The sequence below is a fragment of the Bos indicus genome, chromosome 4 (assembly GCF_029378745.1).
Source record: "Bos indicus isolate NIAB-ARS_2022 breed Sahiwal x Tharparkar chromosome 4, NIAB-ARS_B.indTharparkar_mat_pri_1.0, whole genome shotgun sequence".
Lineage (NCBI taxonomy): Eukaryota > Metazoa > Chordata > Mammalia > Artiodactyla > Bovidae > Bos > Bos indicus.
In genome coordinates, this window is record NC_091763.1 from 27593393 (window position 1) to 27608649 (window position 15257).

The following is a 15257-nucleotide window of genomic DNA, read 5'->3' on the forward strand; positions in this document are numbered from 1 at the left end:
TATTCTCCAATTGGATGCCCCAGTGACCTCCAGTTCTCACACCACCAAAAAATGCTCCTGTGTGTATGTATACGCATCACCTTGTAACTAAATGATAATTTCTTGAAGAGCAGAAGAATCTCTGGGGCATAGTGTACAGTGCTGAAATGTTCTCCAGAATAGCTATGCCTGTCCACAGTCTCACCAGGAATGTGTGATGGTTTTTGCTTTCTTAGATCCCTTGAACATTTAACATTGTCTATTTTTCTAATTTTTGCCAGTGTCCATTTCATAAGAGAAGTTGAATCTTTTGATTGAAACTAATGTCTTCTTGATTTCAATGGCTAAATAAATAGATCTAGTGAGATACATGTGATTTTTCAGTATATGGGTATTTTATATTAATAAAATATTAATTTTATTTCAGTATTATCCATAAGATATTGTTCCAGTTGCCATGATGGTGAGAAAAGTAATTAAAACTTGAAGGTCATTATTAAAATATGGATAGGCCTCCCCTGCCCCAACACTCGATTCAGTCATACACCTCTTTCCAATATCATGCTCTTTCTGGTGAAATGCTGCTTGTCCATCAGAGCCTAGTTTAAAATTGACAACCTGCTCTGTGCCATTGGTGGAGAAGGCAATGGCACCCCACTCCAGTACTTTTCCCAGGGACGGGGGAGCCTGGTGGGCTGCCGTCTGTGGGGTCGCACAGAGTCGGACATGACTGAAGCGACTTAGCAGCAGCAGCAGCACAGGCCATTAGAGCCAGTTCTCCACTTTCCTTTGCACTTGTGTGGTCTAGGGCTTCTTTGTACCCTTCCCACCCTGTACCACCCTGTTGTTGTATTGTGTGTGTTGCTCAGTCGTGTCCGACTCTTTGCGACCCCATGGACTGTAGCCCGCTGGGCCCCTCTGTCCATAGGATTCTCCAGGCAAGAATACTGGAGTGGGTTGCCATTTTCTTCTCCAATACCACCCTGTTAATCTAACTTAATTGTAATTCATTTTTTTGTGCATGTTAGGTGATAGCCATTGTACATTAAATATTTCCATTTTATCTGACCACAGCAATAGTTTCTGACTCTGAAAATTTTTTAGATTAAAACCATCTTCCCTGTGTTCTAAGATGTGAAGTGTTGGTATATTAGCATAGCCCTGTTTGAAGGGCTGGATCAGTTTCAAAACTACTTCCTGGAAAAGCCCTGGCCTTGCCTGGAAATACTTGTAAGTTCACCACAGTGCTAAGGTGGGGTAACCTTCCAGCCTTGCAAGAATGCTGGTCAGGATCCTTCACTGACTCAGCGAAATGGCCCCTCTCACCGTCTATTTCTCTGACTTTCAAGTGTGTCTGTGCTCTTTTAGCATTGTACAGTACAGCTCCAGTTTCCTGTTAACCTGAAACAGATAGCCTGCTTCTATCAAAAAGTCAAATCAAGGAAAGCTATTAAAGAAGATAATTTGAGAAAAACATTATTTCAGTTCTGTTGAGTCATTTGTGATTTTATCCATTGGAAGTTTATGTACATGCTGTGCTTGTTTCTTGTCAGTAAATTGAAGGAAACAAATTATGTCCAAGTCTCTGAAGTTCCATGATGTGATATATACCAGTTAATCTCTGTGGGAAGAGTCAACTCTACCTAGAGAACTTAGGGACTTCGGACCTTACTTATTCCTCAGGAATTGTCTCCATGACTTGGAAATCCTTATGTCTATCAAGTCACCAGGGCTTCTGCTTTCTTCTCACATGAGGCTCACTGGCTCCCAGTTGGACACTTTTATTCTTTACCATAAGCCCCAAGACTAACTGTGCCTCCTCTTTTTCTCTCAAGTTTCCTCCTTCTCCATACATTTTTGTGGTTCCCTTGTCCTGCAGTAATGGCTCCAGAGCAGTGCATAGCTTCTGGAGCAGTACCTGACAACAAATCATCCAGCCTTGATCGCTTTAAAAGTTTTATTGCCGATCCCACTGGGAACCAGAATTAGGGCAATCCCTCAGTTCATTCATCCATAACGAGAATATAAGGTGTGCTGGAGAGTGCATGTGAGGACTATGGTTGATGCCCTAGAACTCCCTGGCATAGGCCTTGAAACATGGTAGGTGCTGTCCTAGGAAACAGCGTGAAACCACAGGGGTCTGAAATCTCACAGTATGAACATTCTCTAGTCCCTTCACTTTAGTCAAAAGCTCCTGTGAGCAGCCAATATGCCACTGCAGTTATTACACATGAGAAGAAACTTTTTTCTCACTTCAGTATAGATTTGCTTCCTATGATGACGTGGGAAGATGTCACACAAATTCTGTCTGGGAAATAAAGATAACCTGTTTTGTGAGGTTGTGGTAACTTTTGGTCATTCCCATAGTGCATGTCAAGTCTCTTACTGTGGGACACAGATAGAACGTTGAATGAGTATTGTACATGATTTAAAGTAATTGTTTTCCCACATTTATTTATCTTCCATGAATACAGATAAGCAGATGAAATACCCTTTTATTATAAATGACTGCTTGCTGCCAATAAGCTGGTTAAAGTATTTTTGCTTCCTCGTATACTTTTTAATTTGCATTCAGGTATATATTCTATACTTTAAATTCATAGTAAAAGCATATAGTATAAGCAAAATCAGTCTTATGAATCTTGGCTTTTTAAATTAGAGCAAATATACAACCATTGTTGGTATCTCCTTAAATAAAATTGCAATATCATACATTGTAATGATAAAATCTTTTCCAACAATCTTCATGGGTTTTCAACAACTTTAATTTTGTAAAGGCTTGCATATAAACTCAATGTAATGTTAAAAGTTTCATTGCATTTCTTGCTTTTCATGAGCAAATATCTGACTTGTTCTTTTAAGAAAAAACAAACTCTGAGTTAGTTTGGAATTCCAAGTTGCAATGAGAAGAGTCCACCTTTAGCCTTCTGCTCTTATTATGTTAAGACTACGACTCATCTCCAAACAAACGTATGATTGAGGTGATGTTTTGGAATAACATCCTGTGTTTTGGTGGTGCATCACTCTTCAGTGACATTCTGAGGTTGCATTGTATTAGCACATGATATTTTCCCCAGTTAATTGATATCCCAGGTTTGTCCAGGGGAAAATCTACAGCTCCCCCAAACATACTTGACAAGTTATTATATTTACTTTAGTCAAAGCCCGTGTGTGCAATATCCCTCTTGGAGGTGGTCTCTTATTGGAGTCCCATATGCTTTTTGTTTGGGAAGAAAGCAGTCACTGTGTCATACTGTTACATGGAGTATTCTTTTTCAAGGATGTTGTTCCCTTGGGGACCATATCAGGCCAGAGTTCCTTAGTCGAATAAGACCTTTGTAACTCTTATTGTATAAGAGTTCTGGGAGGGAAGCAAGAGTTAAACAGAAAATGTAATTCAAGCAACCATATTAGGCCACATGTGGGAAAACATGACTCTTGGTATTGGATTTAAAAAAAAAAAGGTTATTTGTTGTAAAAAGGACCATGATGCCAAAATGTTCAAGGTATTCCAGTGTAAATGAAGACTAGTGAGGCCCAGGGAACTCATAACATTTTCACATTTACTTTAGTTTCTGAATATGAATGACTTAAAAAACAGCACACAGAATTGTCTATGCACAAATTTTAAACAATGATATGATTAGTTAGTATAGAAGTCCTATAAGGCAATATTTAATCTAAGATTTTCTTCTGTGTGTTTTCCCATCAGTAAAATGATATTTAATCCATATGAGAATAATGATTATAATGGCATTACATACATATTCATCACTCAGTAACACAAAAATCTATTTATACTCATAAAGATTACTCAATTTAATTGTTGTGTATTATCAATTGATGACAAACACACTGATTATATTCCATAAAAGTAGAAATTTAAAAATTAATTTTTTCAAAATGAAATAGAAAGTCTTCTTCAGATATTACAATTATATCTGGTAAAGAAAATTTTAATTTAATTATTGCATTTAACTTTTTTGGATACAGAAGTCATAAAATACTTGTGAATTCTTCATTAAAATACTTTAATATTTTGATAGATTATAATATAAAACCTATTTTCTGAAATGTGAACATTACAATAAACTTTGTGATATAATATTGTGGGACTCCCCTTTCACTTTTTTTTTTTTTAATAGAAAATGGTTTCACAGCAACGCATTCTAATTCACGAAGATTCCATGAACCTACTCAGTCTTTATACATCTCCGTCTTTGCCCAACATCACCCTGGGTCTTCCAGCAGTGTCAACCCAGCTCAATGTAAGTCATTTCCCTGCATTGGCCTAAACCAGCCCAAGGACTGTTTTCCTAGGGGACCTCTCATTCTTTACTTGTATATTTAGACTTCAGGGAAACTCGGTAGTCTACTTCTCCTTCGCTATTTACCGAGTTGTTGAAAGATACTCAGTTTGACCTCACATTAAAGATTCATATTGATTCCCCTAATAATATATAAAAATAATAACTAATATTTGTATAATGCTTTGTAGTTTTTAAAAAAGAAAGCAGTCTTCAGGTATATTGTTTTGCTAGCTCCACACAACCATCCCATGAAACAGATTACAGACCACGTTTTAACAGAAGAAGCAGCCGAGACTTGGAATGCATAAAAGTCCAGGATCACAAGCCCAGCAAGTAGCAGACCTGGACCTCAGCTCAGGCCAGCGCTGTGAGGGCAGTGTCTGAAGCACAGCAGCATGTTTAAAGGGTTTATTTTGTGAATGACTTTATTTTAAGAATTTAGGTCCCTGACTCTGTGGTACTGAAAAATATATATCTGGGAAACCTCTGTGAGAACAATATTAAACTCCTCCTGGGAAATTCAGAGTGAATCAATTACTTTAAAAGTCTCAACAACTGAAGTAGGGTTTTTTGGAGGTAATTGTCCAGCTAGCAGAAGACAGCAATAATTATATTTCACACATATTCTCTAAAATAATATAATGTTAGTCATAGTAAAAGATTTTTAAACTTGAATAATTTATCTGTGAGAGGTTATTAAATTAGGCAGAGGTCATATGATACATTCAGTTTAAAGAGAAATCTGTTCCAACCCTTGGCACCAATTTTACCAATTTTTAAATGGCTTCAAGAGTCTGGCAAGTCTTCCACTGAGTCCATCTTATCAAATTAATATCTTTTACAATATGCCCACATGGGAAATTATTAAAGAGTTGACTGTTTTGTGACTGTTTGCAGAATATGAACCCTATCCTATGGTATGCTAGTTTATGCATACTCATGCTTATGGCGACATTTTTAAATGAAAAATTTTATGATTATGTTCAATGCATATTACAAATCTATCTAAGCAATAATTTATTATATTTGATCTTTGTAATAAAGTAGAATGTTATCTTAGGTGATACAGTAATCTTATACCAGTGAGGAAAAAGCAAAGTTTGGATGTGTTTTATATCTGGGGATTAAAGAAGACAGACTTAAAAAAAACACTGAATTCAGCTATGCCCTTGAAATTCTACATGAAGCATTTGTAAACAATTGACTAGTGAAAAGGAAAAAGAAATTGGGGATTAAATAAAACAAACATTTATGGATGATATTTTCAAATCTTCATTTATAAAAATTATTTTCAAAAAAAGTTATATTCTTCTGTTCCTATTTTTTCTGTTTCTTCTGGTGATGAGCAAATACTAACACAAAAACTTACGACATGTAGTTTTCTACTTTTTTTTCGTATGTTCTAAGTCATTCCTACCAGCTAACACAAACACACTACTTTTAATGTGGTCAGGGAGAATTTTTCCCCAAAAGACCAAGTACTAAAAGCCAGACTATTAAATGTTTCAATGATAATACCATTTGGTACCATTGGATGCATGAACCAGTGTGGTTTGGATTGAAGTTTCATTTTTCTTTGCTTCCATTTTGGTGTGTATGAGGCTATCATAATTAATTTTTCAAGCTTGGCATTGCTTTGGCAAAGGGATCTCTAATATTCTATTTCCCCACTGAGTAGTGGGAAACTTTAAGGAGAAGAAGCCAGGAGAAGGAATCACTTCTAGATTAAACATTGCATCGACTTGTTGTGTGACTAAGACAAACCATTTACCTCTTCGTCCTTCAATTTCCCCATCACTGAAAATTGCTTTGCTTCCCTGGCACGCAGCAATTTTGAAAGATGAAACATGAGTTTTGAAAAGAAACATGCCACATAATTTTAAGGTATTAGACCTCTGCTGTTGTAATACCAAAATGACCACCATTCATTAAGTTCTTTGACTAGGAGAATTCATTATTACTATTGATGATATAATTATTATTGCCTTATTACTATGTTATCATATATTTCAAGTTCTTAATAGCAATTTTAGGTGATATCTAATTTCACTTGTAGTTTATTTTATTAAACAAAAGTATCTGAGTGTCATTTTCAATATTTAGAGATTTGAGACTCTGTTATAAATTAATATAAAATACACATTTAAATAAAATTTCTTCATATTTTATATAATCTTTCATTGACTTATCTCAAGAATTTTATTTTAAAAATTAAATATTGGACACCCACAGCTCTGTGAATGTATTAGAGGACATATAAAGAGTGCATTGTTTCTCCTGCTTGAAACTCCCAAATTACAGACCATTTTATTTCCAGCTTTTAATCACTATTGTGTAGTCATGAGTTTAGCAATCTGAATAAATTTTACTTTTCTAATATACCTTTTACTTAAACAATATGTTAAAATATTTTAGAAATAAACTTCCCAGTTATTAAGCCTAAAATAATTTTTAACCTTTTAGGAAAAGTTTTATTTGGGCTTCAGTACAATGATACGCAATACTAAACTGTCTCCAGTGCTCCAGCTTTGTTTTTTTTTCTCCTATGTTCATTCACTTAGTTCAAAAGACATACTGTTGTCCATTTTCCCTACTCAGCCATTGAGTAAGATAAGGCTTTTTGGTGGCAGGGGAAATTATGGAATGAGAAACCAGTCTAATGATTTACAGACCTAATGACCCATATGGATGAAAGCGGATTAACATCTTTATTATTTCTTGACACAGGCTTCAAATTCACTCAAGGAAAAACAGAAGTGTGAGACCCAGACACTCAGGCAAGGTGTTCCTCTGCCTGGGCAATTCGGGGGCAGCATCCCGGCGTCTTCAAGCCATCCCCACGTTACTTTGGAGGGAAAGCCCAACAGCAGCCACCAAGCTCTCCTACAGCATCTATTATTGAAAGAACAAATGCGACAGCAAAAACTTCTTGTGGCTGGTAATTTATAATGGCATCATTTGTAGGTTATGTTAGGGCTTTTGTTCTTATCAGCAAGCCAACATAATGTCTCTTTGCCTCAAGACCTAGTAAAAATTCACATTGTCGTGCAGAGGTTTCCCTGATACCTAGTACTGTGGAAAAGACTATTACCCGTATTTATTCCCCTAGATCTCTGGGAAAAAACTCACCTTCTTTAACCTTCAGATATACTAGAGTGGACTGTAGATGAGTCATTGATCAGATGCGTATCTGCCCAATGCACTGGCATTTTTGCCTCCACCCTACCCAATCTGGGCATCCCTAGTGGCTCAGATGGTAAAGAGCCTGCCCGCCATGCAGGAAACCCAGGTTCGATCCCTGGGTCTGGAAGATCCCCTGGAGAAGGGCATGGCAACCCACTCTAGTATTCTTGTCTGGAGAATCCCATGGACAGAGGAGGCTGGCAGTCTACGTTTTGTGGGGTCACGGACAAGACTGAGTGACTAACACACCCAACCTAGCCTTCTTCTGATATATGGCCAATAGTATACTGCTTTTCATAAAACTTATCCCATAGCTATCTTCTGTAGTTTCTTGTCTTTTCTTAAATTGTGTATGTGTCTCTGTAAGTACCTATATATATATATATATTTTTTTTTTTTTTCTTTCCAGGTGGAGTTCCCTTACATCCTCAGTCTCCCTTGGCAACAAAAGAGAGAATTTCACCCGGCATTAGAGGTACCCACAAATTACCCCGACACAGACCCCTGAATCGAACCCAGTCTGCACCTTTGCCTCAGAGCACCTTGGCTCAGCTGGTCATTCAGCAGCAGCACCAGCAGTTCTTGGAGAAGCAGAAGCAATACCAGCAGCAGATCCACATGAACAAGGTAAGTTCCCAAGCGATGTCAACACACCACAGCCACCAGTGTGGAATCTGGGGTTCTCGTCACTGATATGGGCATACAAGAGAGAATGTTGGTGTCCATCACAGTGACCTGGAGACTGCCCTCCTGGCCCTGCTGTCAGGGCTCAAGGACACCATCACAATACCACTGTCTTCTCCATCACTGCATTCATAGGACATTTGTAGCAAAATTGAGGTCCTAGATTTGTAGCAAAATCGAGGTCCTAGATTGGAAAGTCTTTTCTGACTGAGTACATATCTGAATGCAGCAGCACATACAGAAATGCGTGTGCAGAGCCCCGTGTTTTGTTACTGCAGTAAAGGTTTGAGGCAGAGTTGAGGTTTGCACAGGTGTTGGCAGCTGTGGAAAGGTTAGCCAGTTAGGTGTTTCTCTGCAACTTGTATGTAAACATGTTACATTTGTTTTTTAATATGTCCAAATTTTAGTCCAATCAGTGCTGAAGCAGTTTCTCGGCAGTTTGTGGTAGTCTGTCTGTGTCAGAAATGGACAGCAGAGGCCTGAGTCACAGCACATCCTCCGGAGCTCTCCTGCTGAGGCAGCCACAGACAGTCATTCTAATATAATGTGTCACACAGGCCAGGAGAGCATTTTCAATGAATCTGTAAGCAAAACTGGTCTGCACAGTGTTTAGCCACTGCTTTCTGCCATGGTAGCCTTACAAAGGAGAATCCTTTCATTCCTGGAAAATGAAAGGTCCTGAATATCAAAATTCTATCCTTTCTCCTTTGTTTCTATATTACTTACAAATATCTGCTAGAGGCATTATATTGAGAAACAATGTCCTGTTTACTGATCATTGGATAGCTAAAAATTGGTTTCGTATGTAAGTGTGCTGTCATATTCTGATATAAGCAAAACAGGGCTTCCCAGGTGGTACTAGTGGTAAAGAACCCACTTGCCATTGCAGGAGACATAAGAGATGGGAGTTTGATTCCTGGGTCAGGAAGATCCCCTGGAGGATAAGATGACAACCCACTCCAGTATTCTTGCCTGGAGAATCCCATGGACAGAGGAGCCTGGTGGGCTACAGTCCCTGGGGTTGCACAAAGTCGGACACAACTGAAGCGACTGAGCATAAATGAAACAAAACCTCATGGGCAAAGGTCTAATCATCTTTCTGATCGTAAGAGAAGGGGATCTTTATCATGTGCTCACCTTATTGCAGGTGGGATTAGAGATGTTTTCTCATCTTTGGCCTCCATCTTAACAAGGCAGATACATGAAGGTAGCATAGACTGAAGAGCACGATACTGAAAACAAATTCCCCCAGCCCAACCCTTTGCAGTGTTCACAAATGACATGTATGTGTGTATATTGGGGTGGGGGTGGCTGGGAGTGCCAGCTGCCTCTCCAATCATCATTTGCTGCACTGCAGATTGTATTTCACTATATTTCAGACTCTTTCTATTAGTATATCATCAGGTTAATGCCTATCTTACTGCTTCAGTATTTCTCTAAATTTATCAAATTATCTTAAAACAAGTCTTGTCAGAGGGGAACTGATTTTTCTCCTTGTATAATGGCATGTTACTCCTTGTCCTCAATGTCATTCTGTACATTTACTGTATTATGGTAGAGTTATGTTGATTTGTTTCTTTTGTGGTATATTAGCACAGCTTAAAATTACCAGGTATTCTTGGAACATTATCCAGTATGAAAGGAAAGGCTGGGAATTCTTACTGTTCACCTCACAATATTTTGATCTGGAATTAGATTCATTTAGAAAAGTAGTAGTTGTTATTTAATTGCTAAGTCATGTCCGATTCTTTTGCAACCTCACAGACTGTAGCCTGCCAGGCTTCTCTATCTGTGGGAAGAAAAGTAGCATCTGATTGTGAATACACTTTCTGCTACTCGGTTCTATTTCCTAGAACTATATGGAGGTGTATTCTCTTACAGGTATATGAGGTAAATTGATCCCTTTGAAATCACCATCTACAGATGATTTCTATGAATACCTTTAAGAATATTTTGGAATGCATTTTTTTATGATCTAGAGTTCCCACTGCTTCAAACTCAAGTGGTATGTTAATATTGGACAGAATTATTGTATTTTAGTATCACACTCGAGATTCTGAGAGGCAGATGCTAAGCTCAGTCACATGAAAGAAACTAAGATGGAAAGCAGGCATTTGCATTTCAGAAATGAGAAAAGCAAATCTTATCAGAGACCTTCTTCCATGTGGAGCTGATTCTTTGGACTCTGTTAAGAATTCCTTCCAAAATTAGAAACAAACCTATACTACATGCTTGTACAGTGGTTTGATTATTAAATCTTGTCTTAATTAGGCAAAATGAAGCCCAGAAAACTTCAAAGTACAAAGCTGATCTTTATATATTAACCTCTCTCAACTTGGGTGTTTAGATTACTCAAGCAGGTCTCTCCTTGGTTTTTCTCCTTGTATGTATTCCATATGTTTAATCAAGAATCAAGATGGCATATGCACACTGGGTCTTCTCCAGGTTTTGAAAATATTTCACCTGTCCTCAATTGTCTAAGGGAATAGAGAAGAATTTTCTTAAATAAATATTGAACTCCATCCCATTCTATGGTATTCACAATAATAGAACCACTAATGAGTGAATAGCTACTGTTCACCTTTTCCATGAAGTAATGAAAACATTTATTTCATGTCAGGAGAAGGCAAACTTAGATGCCAAAAGAAAACAGGTTTCTGCGTAATAATATATGGATGGATATCATGTAGAATAACCATTAATGAGAAATAACCACAGAAACTTTAGTTAATATCTTTTCTCCCTTCTGTTATCATGGACAAATCTTTAGTGACTCATCAAACAGCCAAATAGTTGGCATCATAAACACATAGTCCTTACTCTCTTGTGATATTTATTACAACAGGAAATATAGGCACATATGCAGATATAAGTGTATAGATGACATATTTTATATGTCTTTTCCTTTTATTCCCTCCAATTTGCTTTATGGTTCTTTTTTGAGGAATTTAGAAACTTTGAGGAAAAATGGAGTGAGAAGAAAGAAAAAATAAGCAGATTTATCTCTAAATTTACATCATATTAAATATGATTAGCCTTCCTGGTATGAAAATTTTAATTACTGATTTGAATTGCTAATAATCTTTAGAAGAATTAGAAGCAACGGTATACTTTTTCAGAGCAGTTTGTACAGTGATCAACTTACTAAATTTTAAAGACTTTCTCATATCTTGCTGTTATTTGAATGCATTTATGAAAGCAGTCAGTCATATTTGTTATAACCATACAATGTAAATGTTATTAAGCATACTAAACAATTTGCCTACCTGCTACCTACTACTTAAATGACATTTACATGGGAAATTTGTGTGTCATAAGATGCTAAAGCTCATGTAAGTATGTTTTAAGTGCTTACTAGCTTAGCAGAAATATCCCTAGAATGGGTTTGTATAGTATTTGTATTGCTTTATCTACCAGAAAAAAATTGGACAAGCTAAAAACAAAATGAGTGGAAAATGTCAGATTGTTTTATCTTTGCTTATAAGTTTGTATATTTTGTTTTCACTGAAAGCATTTTAAGAAGCTTAACCATAAGAAAATCATGGCTTACAACATTTGTTATCTTGGGTTTGTTTTTTTTAAAAAACATTTGAAAAATTCAGAAATGCTTCTGAACAATTTTATCGCTAATATATAGTACCTTCATGTTTAAAAAAATGTTAAAGAAAAGGCTTTTAATATGAGGATCAAAGAAGACTGTTACTTTTGCCAGTATCTTTTAATTTTTTTTATTGGAAAAAAGTGGTTTTCTAAAATAAAATTTTCCTTGTAAATACAAAATAGCAAACAAAAATATAGGAGAATACTGGTAGTTTTCTTCTGAACCCTTTTCAAGTTTAAATATTGCCACAGATTTTCTGGTAAAAACTATGACTGATGAAAACAAAATACCACAGTTGCTTGGACATTTTTATGATTTTTGAAGGAGAACTGTGACCACTGCCTGATTAATAGTAGGGCAAATGTCAAGTCACATCATTCTCTGAATGATACACAGAAATTTTCCAAAGTATATTCAAGCATCTTTATTGTGAGAAAATTTGACATAGATCTCTGTCCCCCTTCCAAATGACAACATTGTTCTTTGAATTATTTCTTAGTTATAGTATTAATAGCACTGATTGCTGCCTAATTGTTTCTATTTTAACTAAAATTTTATATCTTTTCTAATACCTCTGTTTTTCATATTCATCTTGTCAAATCTGTATGAGAAGAAATTTTAAGAAAATTATTTCTTATTTCAATACTTATTTGAATGGTATTATCTATGCAAGGGGCTTCCCTGGTGGCTCAGCTGGTAAAGAATCCGCCTGAAATGCAGGAGACCCTGGTTTGATTCCTGGGTCGGGAAGATCCTGGGGAAGATCCTAGGGAAGATCCCCTAGAGAAGGAATAGGCTACCCACTCCAGTATTCATGGACTTCCCTAGTGGCTCAGATGGTAAAGAGTCCTCCTGAAATGTGGGAGACCTGGGTTCTATCCCTGGGTTGGGACAATGCCCTCTAGGAGTGAATGGCAACCCACTCCAGTATTCTTGCCTGGAGAATCCCCACAGACAGAGGAGCCTGGTGGGCTACAGTCCATGGGGTCGCAAAGAGCCTGACATGACTGAGTAACTAAGCACAACACGAATCTATGTAAGTATCCACTTAGCAAATCATTACTGAATTCTTACTTGATTAGTACCAGACACTATTTTAGGCAGTCAGAAAACAGCATTCAGCATCCTCATGGAACTTAACATATGGGCAGCAGGGGACTGAAATATTCCAGTAAATAGCAATACAATATATTAAGTATTAGGATAGAGGACATGAGGAAGGAAATTGTTTTCTTTGAGGAAACAAGTTTCAGACTTGTTTAGTTTCTCTCAGGATTATTGTGTACTGTTTATATATTTTCCTCTCCCTTCTCTCTGTCTCTGTCTCTCTGTCTCTTGCACTCTGTCTTTTCCTTGCTCTCTCTTTCTCTCCCTCCCTTACTCCCTCTCTCTTTCTTTCTTTGTAAAATGCTCTGTGATAAATATCTTATGCATTCCTATGACTGGATATCAGCCAACACTTAAAAAAAAAGCCCACACAAATCATGAGATGATATCTTATACATGTCAAGGTTCACTCTAGATATAAGTATTTATTATATATTTGTTACTATGATACTTAGGCATTTTGACATGAGTGCTATTTTATCATAATAAAAATATATCTAAGACAAGAGCAGTAAAGGGGAGGCTGAGCAGATGTCCTGCATTGCCCTAATTAAAACAGGTAGATATTATGTCTGACAAGCAAGGCATGAATATAATTAAGCTCAAATGCTGGTACAGAGCTAATGGGGAGCGTTCATCAGGTTTGGAAGAGAATTTGACCCTTTATTTGAGTAGTGTCTATTGTATTCCTTTTCTTACCATAATTTTCTAGCATAGATGTTACATTTTCTCCTTAACTCCTCATGATTCATACTCATTTCTTGTCCCCAGTAATCCATCCAGAACAGGCTAGAGGAGAATATTCTTTCGTGCCTGTAGTCACATACACACATAGCATGGTTTTGTGTGTGTGCATATGTTTCTTCTTATAAAGTGTCCCTAAAAACATGTCTAAATTTTGAGCAATTACGTAGACATTTACAATCCCAAAAGTTTACATATTTTGAAGTCACACATCATATTAGTTCATTTTATTTTATTGTTTTTATTTTTAATTTTTTTTCATATTAGTTTATTTTAATAACGTGAATTCTATCCATGCCTTACTTGTAAGATGAAAATTTTGCGAATAATTACATAAGGACCATGTACCAATTTTTGCTTTTTTGCTACACCTGTTTCTCCTAGTGTGTCTTTTCCTCCCAATCTTTTACACAACTTGCATCTCTCCAGAAAGTTCCCAAAGGATCTTTAGGGATAGGTTCCTTTAAGTAGTGCCAGCTCTCTTCTCTGTATAGGCTCTTCCATGAGCTGGGACACCATGCCAGCATTCTTATGTGTATCATCTCCTCAAACTATAATACACTTTTTTTTTTTACTATGAAGAAAGTTTATTTTCTTCTTAGTTCTTTTGTAACTAAGTTGATCAAGATGACCAGATTAGTAGTGGACAGAGCTGGGATGCCAGCATAGGTTGTCTGACAAAAAATCCTGTCCTTAACCTAAACTTGGGCCAGTGATTTTCAGTGTTGTTTTTTATCACCAAGGAGACAAGGTTTTCCTAATTTTATTTTTGCCCAAAGTAGGAAACTTACAATGAAAAACATGGCAAACAAACCAACAAAAAAGGAAGGTCATCTTATTTTTTAGGTATTGGTTTGGATTTGCCAGGATGAAGAAATCCCATTTCCTGACCTTGATTCCTAGTTCTCTACGCATTGCCCTCCATCCAATTACTCCCTTGGAAGTGTCTTTATATGGACCCGATGGTGGTCCTTCCAGATGTTCTCTTGGGTTTCCAGTGGTGGGGTGTGAATGCAGTAGAGAACCAGTTACAGTAGAGAAATACTACAGCCAGGCATGCTTCATTCCTTCCTCCTGTGTTGTAACATTGCTATGTTTTTTAGATGGGCAGACATTTTCTGACAGGAGTTCTGAGCAAGCCTAAAGCTGAAAAATCAACTGACTTCATCAGGTTCAACTGAAATGCAAATGTTGGCATCTCATCTATGAGTGGTTGGAAAATGCCTTTTTTTAAGTTTTGAAAAATGGATGAGTAGAAACTTGAACTGGGCTTTCATTTAGGAAAGTCAGCATTACTGTTGTCAGGTTTAATTTCTCTCTATCCACATGACAGCTTGTTTTTATGCAGAGTCTTTAATCACCAATTTAGGATTACATTTTGCCCATTAGATGGATAGTATGTCCAAAAACTTTAGCAGGCATTGAAAAGCAGCCTTAATTTTATAACTATAAAAAGCCTCCTAGATTATTTATCTATCTATAGAGGTTTATAAAAGAAACTTTGACTTTACTCTCAAATAGATGCTATTTCGACATGATTAGCCCAGTGTAAATAGATCCTTGTAGGTATGTATTGAGCTTCAAAAAAACCCATTTATGCTGCAATACCAGCTTACATCATCACAGAGAATTCATATAGAAGCTTTTCA

The 15257-nt window shown here is 36.8% G+C and overlaps 1 protein-coding gene across 16 annotated transcripts in view; it reads left to right on the plus strand.

The window, feature by feature from the left end:
• HDAC9 (histone deacetylase 9) overlaps nucleotides 1-15257 on the plus strand; it is a 1049156-nt gene that overhangs the window by 635800 nt on the left and 398099 nt on the right. For 15 of the 16 annotated variants that reach the window (XM_070787187.1, XM_070787178.1, XM_070787189.1 and 12 more), the window contains 3 exons: nucleotides 4125-4247; nucleotides 7017-7227; nucleotides 7882-8099. In XM_070787187.1, the coding sequence (XP_070643288.1) occupies nucleotides 4125-4247; nucleotides 7017-7227; nucleotides 7882-8099 (552 nt within the window). The remainder of the gene's footprint in view (nucleotides 1-4124; nucleotides 4248-7016; nucleotides 7228-7881; nucleotides 8100-15257) is intronic. The other variant, XM_070787186.1, reaches the window with a different exon arrangement.